A 15,000-nucleotide genomic window follows, 5' to 3' on the forward strand; every position below is an offset into this window, starting at 1 on the left:
ACGCACACAAACACACACGCACACAAACACTCACATACACTCACCCACCTACAACTGTTCAAACAAAGACCTAAATAGCATGTTAAAGTTTGAGCGCGGAATCATATAGGACTCATTGAGCGCTCTGGATTCGTATGCCTATAAACAAATAAAACACAATAAATAATAAAAATAAAAGTAGAATAGAAGTAGAATTAACGAAATGAAAATAGATGGATAGATAGACGAATTGAGATCTGAAATCATACTCGGTAAAATGGATTTTTTGAACTCTAGAAGGTTCATTTTAGGTTAAAGTTGGGTACCTTGGTATACCTTTTTGCTGTCGTTTCGTTGAGTTTATATCCATCTAACCAAACGATCATTCAATCATTCATTTGTTCGTTCGTTCATTCGTTTGTTCGTTCGTTCGTTCATTCGTTTGTTCATTCGTTCATTTATTCATGAATCCATTCATTCATAAAACATTGAAACGTTGAAAGAAATAACGTCACAATGGTCGAACGTTTGATTTCATTTTATTATTCAAATTTTTATATAGGTTAAATCAAAATAAATGATCCTATAATGATGATGATGATGAAGAAGAAAAAGAAGATGATGATGATGAGAATGGTGCTTATGGTGATGATGAAGATGGTGTTGATGATGATGCTTAACGGCTGAAACAAAAATAATAATCAATAGCATTGAAATGGTGTCAAAATTAAATTCAAAAGGTGACGAAAGTTTAACTATATGATAATTTTATAACCATTTTCAATCAAATCTAACTCTGGTAATATTTTTAATATCATCATTCTTTTTTTAAGGCTATATGTAAAAAATATATTAATTTTTCATACAGTATTAGTATTCCATATATTATTTCTGTAATGTAGTAAAATACTGTTCTTTACTTATATATATACATATATATATTTTCATATATATATATATATATCTAGTATATAAATTATTTATAGGTTAAAAATGTAACGCTATAACATTTGTTAGAGCAACATTTTTTTAAAAGTTAATTGTCACTTAACCATAACAACAAACAAGCCGTTGTAAAGAAAAATTAGACCGTTGTCATTTTTTTCATTCGTTTTTCTCGTCAAAATTACTAAAAATTTCATTTCAAAATAAGTTTTAATTCGTTCATTTGGTTAATTACAATTTTTGTAGAATCATTGTAGAAATGGTTTCATATATGAATTACTACTACCTTTTGATTGTAGTCAGGCAAATTTAAGACAGTAAATGAGTAAAGGTAAAAAACTAAAAGTAAAACTTAACAGAAACACTACTAATTGACTATTAATCACTAATCAGCCAACGAACACCTCAACAAATTGAAAAATTAGTGCTATTTATTACTCTTTAATTTACATGATTTTTGATATAATAATAGTGATGGGTTTGTAGTACTGACTTTACTTTACTACATTAGTGTAGTGTAGTCTCATAAGTCAAACTCAAAATACTGCTAAACTGAAATCTAAAATGAATCTGAGTTTGATTTTTACATTTAGGTAATTTAACTTAAATCAGCTTACTAATACTAATTCACTCAGAAAATAGTTAGGAGAACTACAGATCAACAGCGTAATATTTTCACCCTGAATAATAAAATTAGTCCCCATCTAGCCAACCCAGCCCCGCTAGAAAACAACATGGCGGCCGACCTCGACGTCATCTACAGTTTAGAAGACTTAGAAGGTGAATCAAACTTCAATAACAACTCCAGGTTTGATGTTTTAGACGGGGAGCAGGTCGACGAGCTGACTGCAGATCTATCAAACATCAACCTCAATTCGACGGCCTACAATCTAAATATGCATGATCCTGTCATTATTAAAGGCACTGGAAACCTAACATTGTATGTTATATATATATATAAAACGTTATATACTATATATAATATATATATATATGTGTATAAATGTGTATGTATATATATATAAATGTATACTGATGATGATGATGATGGTAGTAATGAATAATGTTTGGTTATGTGATTGATGATAATGAAATAAATAGTTTTTTATTCATTTAAGTTCATTTTATTTATTTTTTCTTGGTAGGTTTGGCTTGAACAACAGATTCGACACGAAATTCCCCTCGACACTTACTGCTAAGGTACTAATTTCATCATCATCACCACCAACCACCATCATCATCATCATCAACATCATCGTCACTTTCCTGGAAAGGTGGCCCCAGAAGAGTACGCCTCGACTATCAAACGAATAAACTTGGTACTGAAGAAAACAATGACCATGAACGCTCGATGGCTCGTCTGCTGTTCGCTCGTTTGCTGCTGTTCACTCGGCTGTTCACTCTGGCCTGTTATATGCATGAACAAGAGGACGATAAATCAGGTCGAGAAGATTCTAGATTATGAGAATAATCGACTCTATCACAGGGTTGGTTTCTGCTTTGTCTATTTAAAAGTTTTTACTCCCATATTTTTTAATCTTGCTGACTGTAATTATTTTTCAACACCACCACCACCAGCTGAATCTAAACTGGAAGCTACACAAACTAAAATCAGACGACACATCCATGACTGAAGTCGTAGGTTTTGATGACGATGGTGATGATAGCAATGACGATGATGATGATAAGGACGATGATGACGATGATGATAGTGACGATGATAATGATGGTAGTTATGTGAACTATAATTAATATAACTACAAGTGAATAAATGTGATAATTATAAGTAAATATTATAATATAATTTATAATTATTTAAATAATAACATAATATAATTATTCTTCCTAGGTGTTATTGCTTGAGTTCATACCAAAAGTCTCTTTGTTCATACCTGACTGATTGGAAAACTAGAAAAAAATAACATACAATGGCGTCGTGAATAATAATTATTAATTATAATAGTTATAATAATTATTATAATAATTATTATTATAGTTATAATAATTATAATTATTAATATTTATGTTCTGGTTGTGATGACGATGATGGTGTTTTTAAGAGGTGAATGGATTCTTTGGAACAGTTGTTACTTCAGCATATCTGGTTCACATGTTTGTTCATTTGTTTCGTTCATTCATTTTGTTACCGTTCGTTCGTTCGTTCATCATCTTCTTTTTCTCAGCTGTTTCATTTGTCCATTCGGTTGGTCAGTCAATTGTTTCATCATTCATCAACTTGATTTTAAACATCCGAACTTCTAGTAGTTAAAATGCATTCAGTTCATTCATTCGTTCATTCATTCATTCATCTGTTTTTATTATCATTCATTCACCCGTTCATTCATTCATTTAATCAATCTTTCGTTCATTAATTAACTTATTTTCACGGTTTGATATTTATTCGATGCAATGTTTATTATAGACATAATTTATATTCTTCACACGTAAAAAATACCTGTCTATATATGCGTGTATGTGTGTTTGTGTCTGTTTGTATATATGTGTGTATGTGCATTTGTGTCTGTCTGTATGTGTGTTTGTGTCTGTATGTGTGTGTGTGTGTGTGTGTTTGTTTTCTAGTTAAATTCGATTTTATCATTGTTACAATCCCAAAATAAAAATCATTAAATTTACAACAATTCTCTCTCTCTCTTCCTCTCTCTCTCTCTCCCTCTCTCTCAAACGCCTACAGATCAAATTAAATTCTAAAGATTTCTTTCCGCCATCATTTTTATTAGAACAAATAAGTGACCAAAGTTTAAAACCAATCATTAAATCCATCTGTGGTAGTAAGAATTACTAATCCATATAACAACAACAATAATAACAACAATAATAATAATAATAAAATAATAATAATGATGATGATGATGATGTCATTCGTGATGAAAGTTAAGATTTGTAGTAAGTTAACGCCTGATTCATATTACTATATCAATTTTCCATTGGAGTAATGATAGATGACGTCATAAATTCAATGGCCAATGAAATTGCGGAGAAAATTTGTCGTGTCGTAAATGTTATGATAGTGAGGGAGCAGATATAAGATCAAAAAACATATAAGGGTGACGGATGATTCCAAGAACGAATCAAATCACTGGATAGTTGTATCATCTCGAAAGATATCATCTGTATCATATCAACATCATAACCATCATTATTGTTATTATTATTGTTGTTGTTGTTGATGTTGTTGTTTTTGAGATATGCGATAGTTTAAAAAACAGCTGATTCCAACGCGATAGTTGAAAAAGCAGCCGATTCCAAGAACCAATCAGATCACTGGAAAGTTATGTCGTCACTGAAGGCACCAGCCAATCGGAATTCATCTGGCGTTATGACGCAATACAACCTGATGAAGATAATGATGATAGTGATAATAATAATAATATTATTATTAATTAATTAATGAATAATGAATGAAAAAAAGAAAAGTTAACATTTTAATTGATGAAGGCCACACCACATAATATAACATTCTCGACTCTCAACCATTACCATCATCATCATAACCATCATTATCATCATCATCACAACCGACATAGTCATCATCATCATAACCAACATAGCCACCATCATCATAACCAACGTAGTCATCATCAGAACAGACATAGCCACCATGATCATCATAACCAACGTGACCGTCAGCATCATTATCATAACCTCTGGGGGCATTTTCTAGACCAGGGCGCAGGTCTCTTGCACATAATCCTCAAGATGTACTCCTTCCCCACTGGAGGTCTCATCTTGACCTCAGACGTCTTCTCATTGGCTGGAGGCGATGGTGGTGCTGCTGATGACGACGATGTGGTAGTAGTAGTGGCTGTAGTAGCTACAGTCGCCGCATCTGTGGTCTTGATGGTGATATTGATGATGACGATGACGAGTAGAATAAAAACTGAGTAGATGAGTGAGCGAATCGTTATTATGATTATGTTATAATTTCGTCATTACAACTATCATCATCACCACCATTGTCATCATCATCACTATCGCCATCATCAACATCATCGTCATCATCACTATCGCCATCATCAACATCATTATCATAACCAACCTTGTCCCCAGAATTAGCGCCATCTCTGACGAACTTAAACACCAATCTGCCGAGAGCCGTATAATCCAGACAACTCTTAAACGAAACTTCGGGGAATTCCAGAATGTCTGAGATGAATTTTTGTAGCGCGCCATCCGTCACTACGCCATCTTCGTCATCGTCATCATCGACGTTATTATTATTATTATTATTACTATTTTTGTTGGTTTTATTGATGGTGTTGTTTTTTTCATTATTATTATTATTATTATTATTGTTTTTACGGTCTTTGGTGATCGCTTGTCTTGTTGAGTTCAGCTTTCTGAAGAGTGACTGGACTTTAACGATTGCAGACTCCAAAAAAGTTATGTGGTTGATAAGATCCTGAAGTCGTTTCATTGGTTGGTCGGTTGATTGGTTGAGTGGATAGTTGGATGAGTGAGTGACTGATTGAAAGTTGGATGATTGATTGAGTGAATAGTTTGATTGATTGGTTGATTGATTGAATTATCAAGTGTCTGTTTGTTGGATTGACACCGAAAACAACAAAACCAACCAGCCAACCAACCAACCAACCAGCCAACCAACCAACCAACCAACCTCACAGCTCTTCATCTCCCCTTGACCTAGATTTCTTGTGACCTTGACAAGTTTCTGTGGAAGCTGGTGCACGTGCCGTTTCAAAAATGGTAGATGTATTTCCGCTTTTGAGAATGACGATGATGAAGATGAAGAAGATGATGATGACGAAGAAGAAGATGATGATGATGATGGAGACGATAATTACAATGACTGTGGTGGTTATTTAAAATACCTTCATCATTATCATAAACAACAACTACATCATCATCATCACCGACAACAACCACATCATCATCATCATCATCAGTAGTAGCATCACAATCATCATCATCATCATCAGTAGTAGCATCACAATCATCATCATCATCAACGATAACAACATCATCATCAGAACTACTAACGATTGGTTAGTAGCCTTTGAACGGCGGCGGTCAATAGCACTGGCATGAGATGTTTGGCCAGTTGGCTGGTCGTCAGAGAGGACAGCCAGTGGAGGACCTGAAGATGACGTCATCATCATCGTCATCATCATCGCCATAACATCATTATCATCATCACCTTTTCAGCTTCTTTGGTATCGTCAAATAATCTTCTTTGTTTCCTGGCGGGCAGGCTTCTGGCGCTCTGCCAGACTTCCAACCAGACGTTGTTCTCTACTCTCATTCGCTGGCTCAGCTGACCAAGTTTGTTCGGCTGGCTCTGATTGGTCGGTGAGAGTTCGGAGGATAGATTGTGATTGGTCGGTGAGAGTTGGTGGGTGATTGTGATTGGTTAATGAACGAGATTGTATGTCTGTTTGTTTGATGCATAAATGTACTGTTAGACGTTAACAGATGAAGATTCTAAAACTCTTCAACTCCTCACCCCTTCAATCCCTAATCTTCTAAATTCCTAATCTAACCTTCCCACCAGAGTCATCAAGGTCACCTCCATTTTCCAGCCAATCCCTAGGCGAGTACCACCTGACGAAATCAACTAATGAGCAGCCGGGATTGGCCGCCTTGAATGACTCCATGTCTGATAGGAGGCAGGCACTCTGCATGCGGGCCCTCAACTGTGCCCCCTCCATGCTCGTTCCCAGTCTGAATGAATGAATAAATGAACGAATGAATGAATAAATTAATTAATCAATCAGCCAATTGAAAACCTTGTTAGAACTTCGGCATTTTCCTCCAGTAGATCTTCAGTGACCGGGGCAGGTTCCTGAGTGACGGGGATATAAATAAATCGATCCGGGAATTCCAGCAAGCTAATATTACCGTCCAATAGTTTCAATCGACCCTCAGGCTCTGCGTTACTATTGGACGAGAGTGTATAAACGTTATCGTCTTTCGACGAATCAGAGATCTCACCGCACTCGAAAAATTCCTCTTCCTCGCTTGACAGCTCGTGATTGGGTGATCTTTTCAATAGTGGTTTGTTATTGGCTGGCAAAAAAAAAAATAATTTTATAGCGCCGGGAAAAATTTGAAAAATAAGTTGACTCATCGCCATAAAGAACATAAAGAACAATGTCGTTCCATCTTATGTTACTAATTATAATTATAAATTCATCATCGTCGTCATCATCATCATCATCGTCATCATCATCATTTTCACCTGTAGAAGATGGTGATGGTGATAATGATTCTCGTTGTCTCTTTCTCTCAATACAGCAGTTCAACATCTTTTGAACAAATTTTTATCATCATCATTATCATCATCATTATCATCATCGTCGTCATTATCATTATTGTCGTCGTCATCATCATCATCACCATAACCTTACTTGCAATTTTTGGTAGAGCAGGCAACATGCCATGTTAGGCGAACCCGGTTCTAATCTGTCCACCAATCAAAAAAAAATTCGTCTTTTTATTCTTTCATTAACTTTTGTCTGTTTTTTCATTCACCTTTTCATTCATTCATTCATTCATTCATTCATTCATCCATTCAATCCTTCATTCATTCATTCATCCATTCATCCATTCATTCATTCATTCCTTCATTCATTCATTCATCCACCCATCCATCTGACAACCCAGGAATAGTACAGCTATTCTCCCATCGATATCTCATCTCCAGGACGAACTCCGACCACAATTGGTTGACGGCTCTAAGACCTCCGTGTGATTGGTTGACGACGCACGTGCAAACGGCCAATTGGCTGACGAGACTTGTGGGCGGGGCCGCTTTAAGCTGGCGATAGATATCCTTAGATAGAAGTGCTGATGACGACGATGACGTAGCGTTCGTGACGTCATCTGCCCGTGATGTAGATGGCCTGGCATCTGGAAACAGCAGCTAGAATTGAAATTACCAGTTTTGAAATGGTCAGGTGAAAATTTTCATCCCAAACGCTACATGAGTTGTACTTCTACACAGGACTTAGACAAACATACAATACGATACATATTCATGTGCGTACAAACATACAATACGATACATATTCATGTGCGTACAAACATACAATACGATACATATTCATGTGCGTACAAACATACAATACGATACATATTCATGTGCGTACAAACATACAATACGATACATATTCATGTGCGTACAAACATACAATATGATACATATTCATGTGCGTACAAACATACAATACAATACATATTCATGTGCGTACAAACATACAATACGATACATATTCATGTGCGTACAAACATACAATACGATACATATTCATGTGCGTACAAACATACAATACAATACATATTCATGTGCGTACAAACATACAATACGATACATATTCATGTGCGTACAAACATACAATACGATACATATTCATGTGCGTACAAACATACAATACAATACATATTCATATACATATACGATAAGCATCTCCACCACCACCACCATCATCATCAACCAAACAACTCAGGGATACCAAACAAAGACCCACCTGCAAAATGTCATTAAGCAACTCTTCACTAATGGGCAGAGTGTCGTCAATTTTGCCCGCCAACTTCGACCTTGCCCCCATGACGACACTGCCCAAGGTCGGCATTCGGGGCTCGGTCAGGCGGTTGAGGGCTTGGGAAGCGTTGATGTCTGATTGGTCGTCGGAGGTTGAGTGAATGAAAGAACGAACGGAGGATTAATAAAATAAAAAAGTGAATAGTGAATGAATGAATGAATGGATGAACGAACGAACGAACGACCGAATGAACGAACGAACGAACGAACGAATGAATGATGAATGAATGAATAAATGAATGAATGGATGAACGAACGAACGAACGAATGAACGAACGACCGAATGAACGAACGAACGAATGAATGATGAATGAATGAATGAGTGAATGAATGAATGAGTGAATGAATGACATCTCAATCAATCAATCCACCAACCAACCAACCAGCCAACCAACCAGATTGTGGCACTTTTATATTACTGACAGCTGTATAAAGAGCTGACGGCTTCATACAAATATCCATCATACCCTTTACGTAAGATCCTTAATTATAATTAGGTAATTATAATTAGTTAATTATAATTAGTTAATTATAATTATAGCAGTTTAAATTATAACCATAATTATTATTATTGTAATTAATTTTATTATGAACCTCTCACCCAATAAGGTCTTTGGATTGTCCCTCGAGCTAACTCTAACTGACCAATTAGGAGCCAGGAATGGTTCGAAACGGCTGTGATTGGTTAATTCAAATTTCAATCAATCAATCAATCAATCAATCAATCAATCAATCAATCAATCAATCAATCAATCAATCAATCAATCAATCAATCAATCAATCAGCCAACCAACCAACCAATCAATCAAACAACCAACCAATCAATCAACCAATCAATCAATCAACCAATCAATCAACCAACCAACCAACCAATCAATCAATCAACCAATCAATCAATCAACCAATCAATCAATCAATCAACCAATCAATCAATCAACCAATCAATCAATCAACCAACCAATCAATCAACCAATCTGCCAGCCAATCAACTTACGAGTGCGATTCACTTTCTGATTGCAAGAGACCTGGCAAGGAAGGCCACGTTGTCGAGAGAGAAAATTCACTGAATGAATGAATGAATGAATGGATGAATGAATAAATGATTGAATGAATGATTGAGTTAATTGCTTTTAAGAAAGGAAAAACGAACGAATGAACGAGCAAGCGAACGAACTAGCTTGAAAATTTTTAAACGAACAGATGAAGAACTGATAGATAAATGGATGATTGGATGGATGGATGGATGGATACATTGATGAATGAATAAAACAATCAACCAATCAAACCTCAAGGGATCGTCATAGCTCCCAAACGGAAGTTCGTTAAATTTTGATCCGCCAAACTCAACATCAGGATTATCCAAGTCTAGGATAAAGATGGATGGATTTATAATTAAATGAATAAAAAACGAACGAACGAACGAATAAATGAATGAATGGATGAACGAACGAACGAACGAACGAATGAACGAATGAATGAATAAATGTATAATAATTATAACTAGAATGTTAGCCACAAGTACATATTTGTCAGAACAGAAGTTTGCATGTTAACAAAATTTAACTCAGGCATTTGTCCACTTGTATTCACTTGTATTTCGCAAGAATTAGAATAAGGTTAATTAAATTAATTAATTAAATAAATTAATTAATTTAATTAATTAAATTAATTAATTTATTTAATTAATTAAATTAATTAATTAATTTAACTCAGGCATTTGTTCACTTGTATTTCGCAAGAATTAGAATAAGAAAACATTCATTCAGGTAGAAATTATGACTGGCAAAATTTTCAGCCAATCACAGCTCGCATTTTAAAATAGTAATCGGGTAATTTAATTTTTCAGCCAATCAGGACTGGCGTACCGGGAGGTGACATGAGCCACGGAAATTCCGACCAATCATTGATCACGTACGTAAATCTTACTGACGTTGTGACACCTTCAAATGGCTGGAATGGTGGGTTCTGGTGGTGATGATGATGACGACGATGATGATGACGATGACGAAAATGATGAAAAGATGATGACGATGATGAATATTCGACCAACAAATTAACCAGAAAGTTAATCAATCAATCCATCAATCAATCAATCAATCCATCAATCAACCAACCAACCAACCGACCGACCAACCAACCAACCAACCAACCAGCCAGCCAGCCAGCCAATCAATCAATCAATCAATCAATCAATCAATCAATCAATCAATCAATCAATCAACCAACCGACCAATCAACTAACAATCTTATCTTTAAAAAGAGCCATCAAGCCATCGAGATAGTTGCACCGGCTGGAACAGGTCCTCATGTGCACCATCTGAAAGTTCGTCCTCAGACCCCAGCCCTCGCCCGCGCCATAGAATAACCTCCGCCACTTTGAAGATGCTTGCACGAAGAATGGAACCTGGCTGATTGCCATTGGAATGATGATAGTCAGTGACGATGGTATAATGGTGATGGTAAGATGATGTTGATTCATTCATTTTCCTCTTTTCATCATCATCATCACCATTCCTCTATCATCATCATCACCACCATCACCACCATCATCACCAACACCATCATCACCAACACCATCATCACCATCATCCCCACCACCACCAGCATCATTCTCACCATCCGGTATTCAAAGCAGCAATGCGAAAGCAGCTGAGTAGCATGTTGATCCGACTCTCACTATTAATATCTTCGGAACCGGAAGTGGTGGCAAGGGTGAGGAAATCGCGGACACCAAACCATCTGTGGAGGCAGTGGGCACGCGTGGGGAAGAGGTCACCGTCCGTGGTGTCCATCATATCCCGCCAAAATTCAGGAACTTTTTCGGGAGAGGGTACAAGGGTTTTTCATTGAGTTACGTCGTTGTGATGGTTTATTTGGTTGAGTGGATTGAGCGAGTGAATGAATGAGTGAGTGAGTGAATGAATGAATAAATGAATGAATGATTGAATGATTGATTGAATCAATGAATTGTGTGAACGACTGATCAAAAGAATAATCAACAGCCTGGAAGAAGGAATGAAGTTACAAGCAATAAGATGACACCAAAAACAGCAGCAACTGACCATTTTTGGCCAACTCTCTCTTCTCCTCATCATCTCCACCATCATCATCATCGCCACTCTCACAACTACTATCATCATCATCTCTCTTCATCCACATCTTCATCATCCTCCTCTGCCTCTTCACTATCTCTTCTTGACTCGTGACTCTGGCTTTGACATTCGCTTTTCTATCATCATCATCACCATCATCATTATCATCATCGTTTTTTCTTTCCCCAACATCATTACCAGCATCACCGTTATTTTGGGTGGTCATCATTTTATGTCTGGTCAGTACAAAGGTGTAGTCTGCGAATTGGACAAACGCTGATGTCTCGTCCCAGTGATGATGATGATGATGATTGGATGGTGGTGCTGATGGCTGGGAGTGCTGGGAGTGAAGAAAAAGTGAATTGTTGAATGGATGGATGGATGGATGAATGAATGAATCAATTAATCAACGAACGAACGAACAAACAAACAAATGACAAAGTGATCATTGAATCAATAAATATAAATGTCTTCAATCAAATTTTATGAAAATAAAACCTTAAAAAATCAGAAGCTTACACTAATAGACTTGCTGCCTTGCTGCTGTTGTGGCTGCATTTGCTGTTGTGGTTGGTGCTGATGATGATGTTTTTGTTGATGATGATGTGGCTGATAAGGGGTCGACAATTGCCAATCTTGTAAGACCTCCTCTATCTGAGCCACAAAACTTTTTGAGAAAAAAATTTTGGAGGAACGTTATAAATAAGAATGATCATAAATAAATGTCAATAAAGAATAATGCTTCTTAATTCAATTACAATTGTTTAAAAAGCAGTTTAATCATATTTGAATCATTGAATGAAGGTAAAATCAAATTATTCTGTCTGTCAGTCAGTCAGTCAATTATTCATTCATCTATGGCCTATGCATTCAATTTTTCATTTATTCATTCATTCTTTCATTCATTCATCCATAATAAATCATTCCAATTAACAATTTTTGTTTGGGAATTCACACTGACTAAGATTAATTTTATCCACATATAATAAATTTAACATTACTGACCGTTCCCATTCAGATGCCGTCGTGAAGTCATTTATCTCGAATACTTCCGACTCCTAGAATTAGAGAAAAATTGGAAAAAGAGATTTGTGGCAAACAAAATATTTTTATTTAACAATAAAATTTAAAAAAAGAAAAAAGAAAGAGGTTGTATTTTATTTTAATAATGACGAAGTTTTAATTACATAAAATGAGAAAAAAATTATTTTTATTAACAAAAATCACTAACGTCTTCAATCATTTTAGCGGTCCAACTGCTAATTATTCCTAATTTTACGCGTTTATCCGCAAAAATGTTTAATTTTATTAAATAGTGTGTGATTGAAATAATGAAAAGTAAACTTGAAATTTAAATATCTAAAAGTAAACTTTCATAAATACAGTAGCTTAAAGTCTTACCATAGAGTCTTACCATTAAGTCATTGAATAAAATTATAACTAGAAAAGTTATAATTATTTTAGTTATAATTTAGTTTATAATTTAGTTTTTAACTAAATTATAACTAAAATAAATATAACGGCCTTCGCTCACTTTTAACGGTCGAACAAGGAGCTTGTTTTCGGAGAAAATTTGGAGGGTGATTTTTTTTATCGTTTGAGTCAAAAGCTACGATCAATCAATTTTTAATTAATCATCATTATCTTTACAAAATGAAATCAAATTTAAAATTTTTTAAATTTTTGAAAGAAGTATTTTTATTCATTATATGATACTACTTTGTTCAATAAGATACTGTTTAATACATATAACTAAAATATAAATATAAAAATATGTTTGAAAATTGTATAAAAATAGCTAAATGTTATTATTTTTATGTATTTCAAATTAAAAATTATAAAATTTATTTTGGCGTTTCATACATATATAATTGTGTTTACTTTTTAGACAATGACCACCGATAGCAAAATGTTTTTTTGAATTTCCTAAAAAAATTTTCATTAATTTTCAAGTTTTACAAAAATAAAAATGAGTTTTGGTGCTTCAAAACCCAGACAACCGTTTCTTTTGCGGCCGACAGGTTCTCCAATGCAAATGCCTAATTCTCCGTTTCCACCAAAAAATGAACCGGTCAACGAAAATCCGGGCTTTGGGCTTCTTCCTCGTGGAATCCCCAATCATTTCAGATGGAGAACGTCGAATTACGGCGAAAAACATTTTGCAGGTAATATTAAAGTTTCATGCCCTACTTAATGTTTAAACTGTTTTATAATTTAATATTTTTTACTTTTCAAATTATTTTTTTTCTATTTTAATTTTACTTCATTATAATAATTTATAAATAATAAATGAATCATCATTTATTGCTTAATATGTATACATTTGAGTATATAAAGTTTAAGTCAATGAATTATTTGGCAAATTCCCAATTCACTAAAATGACAGACCCACCGCAGCTCTACCGTCCTCATCCAAGGGTCTGTCTCTCATCGCCTAATTTCACTAATCTGAAAAGTGGCACCGACAATTTTGCCTACCATGTTGATAGTAATGATAGTTATGGTGGGAGTGGTGATGATGATATGGATGTTAACGATTACCAAGAAATTTGGGAGCAAAACAAGACATATGATAATGGTGTCGGTAATGCCAACCATGGTCAGTATCAGAATAGTTTCAATTGTTATGATAGTAATAAAAGAGATAATTTTAGCAGTGGGGCCAACAATATTTTTCAAAATAGAATCGTGAATAATGCATTTCAATCTCAACAACAGCAACAATATCGACCACAATTTCAGCAACAGCCGCAACAATATCGGTCGTCAAGACCGCAGTACCAGCAGCAGCAACATCTGTTGCAGCAACAAAGACCTCAGCAGAGACAACAAAGACCTCAACAGCAGCAACAACAACAGCAGCAACAACAACAGCAACAGTCATATTACAGCCGCTCCTTGCCTAACCAATCAACAACAGCAGCAGTTGCCATCCCAACACCAACTAAACCACGTCTAACTAGACCATTGCTGCCCATTCCAATGACACATTTATCCGGGGATCTGCAACAACAACAACAAAATCCCCAAGAGCGGCAGCCTAATTTTCAGCTACAGCCAGAGCAGCAGCATTTGTTTCAACAGCCACAAAAGCAACAGATAAAGAACCCACAACAAGAACTGCAACAACATTCATTCAAGTCACAGCAGGCTGAAAATCCTTCTCCATTTTTTTCACCTAAACCTCGTTTCGACTCTACCCCACCGAAGCAACAGCAGCAACTTCAACAGACTCAACATTCTCAACAACCTGACGACCTGCAACAACTACAGCAACCTAACCACCATCCCCAGCGACAGCAGCAGCTAGCACCACCGAAGCAGCTAGCACCACAAGAGCAACAACATTTAAATAGCGGGCTGCAGCAACGAACTCAACCAAAACAACAGCAAAAAAATAAAGGG

General features: G+C 35.5%; 3 protein-coding genes across 3 annotated transcripts in view; 2 read left to right on the forward strand and 1 right to left on the reverse strand.

Moving 5' to 3' along the window:
- The first annotated feature begins 1,020 nt into the window (after window positions 1-1,020).
- On the forward strand, window positions 1,021-3,553 carry HELRODRAFT_109002 (hypothetical protein). The gene is made up of 5 exons (XM_009012623.1): window positions 1,021-1,864; window positions 2,070-2,124; window positions 2,199-2,411; window positions 2,503-2,562; window positions 2,774-3,553. Exons 1-5 carry the CDS (start codon window positions 1,659-1,661, stop codon window positions 2,822-2,824), a joined length of 585 nt encoding a protein of 194 aa, XP_009010871.1. The 5' UTR covers window positions 1,021-1,658; the 3' UTR covers window positions 2,825-3,553.
- An 83-nt stretch (window positions 3,554-3,636) lies between these two features.
- HELRODRAFT_109006 (hypothetical protein) lies at window positions 3,637-12,905 on the reverse strand. Its single transcript, XM_009012624.1, has 24 exons — window positions 12,827-12,905; window positions 12,601-12,653; window positions 12,115-12,262; window positions 11,566-11,935; window positions 11,120-11,318; window positions 10,746-10,911; window positions 10,369-10,468; window positions 9,790-9,868; window positions 9,498-9,566; window positions 9,105-9,178; window positions 8,887-8,985; window positions 8,430-8,578; window positions 7,560-7,825; window positions 7,311-7,365; window positions 7,053-7,208; window positions 6,690-6,916; window positions 6,444-6,624; window positions 6,101-6,241; window positions 5,944-6,040; window positions 5,561-5,664; window positions 4,982-5,344; window positions 4,588-4,778; window positions 3,973-4,276; window positions 3,637-3,944 (listed from the first exon to the last, which is right to left on the reverse strand). Exons 1-23 carry the CDS (start codon window positions 12,836-12,838, stop codon window positions 4,204-4,206), a joined length of 3,372 nt encoding a protein of 1,123 aa, XP_009010872.1. The 5' UTR covers window positions 12,839-12,905; the 3' UTR covers window positions 3,637-3,944; window positions 3,973-4,203.
- A 659-nt stretch (window positions 12,906-13,564) lies between these two features.
- Window positions 13,565-15,000, forward strand: part of HELRODRAFT_190104 (hypothetical protein) — a gene marked incomplete at its 5' end in the record, with an annotated part of 7,173 nt that continues 5,737 nt past the window's right edge. The window contains 2 exons of the mRNA XM_009012625.1: window positions 13,565-13,760; window positions 13,982-15,000. The exon at window positions 13,982-15,000 is cut by the window's right edge and continues 138 nt beyond it. Coding sequence (XP_009010873.1) covers window positions 13,565-13,760; window positions 13,982-15,000 — 1,215 coding nt within the window. The remainder of the gene's footprint in view (window positions 13,761-13,981) is intronic.

This window comes from Helobdella robusta (genome assembly GCF_000326865.2).
Source record: "Helobdella robusta unplaced genomic scaffold HELROscaffold_11, whole genome shotgun sequence".
NCBI classification, from domain to species: Eukaryota; Metazoa; Annelida; class Clitellata; order Rhynchobdellida; family Glossiphoniidae; genus Helobdella; species Helobdella robusta.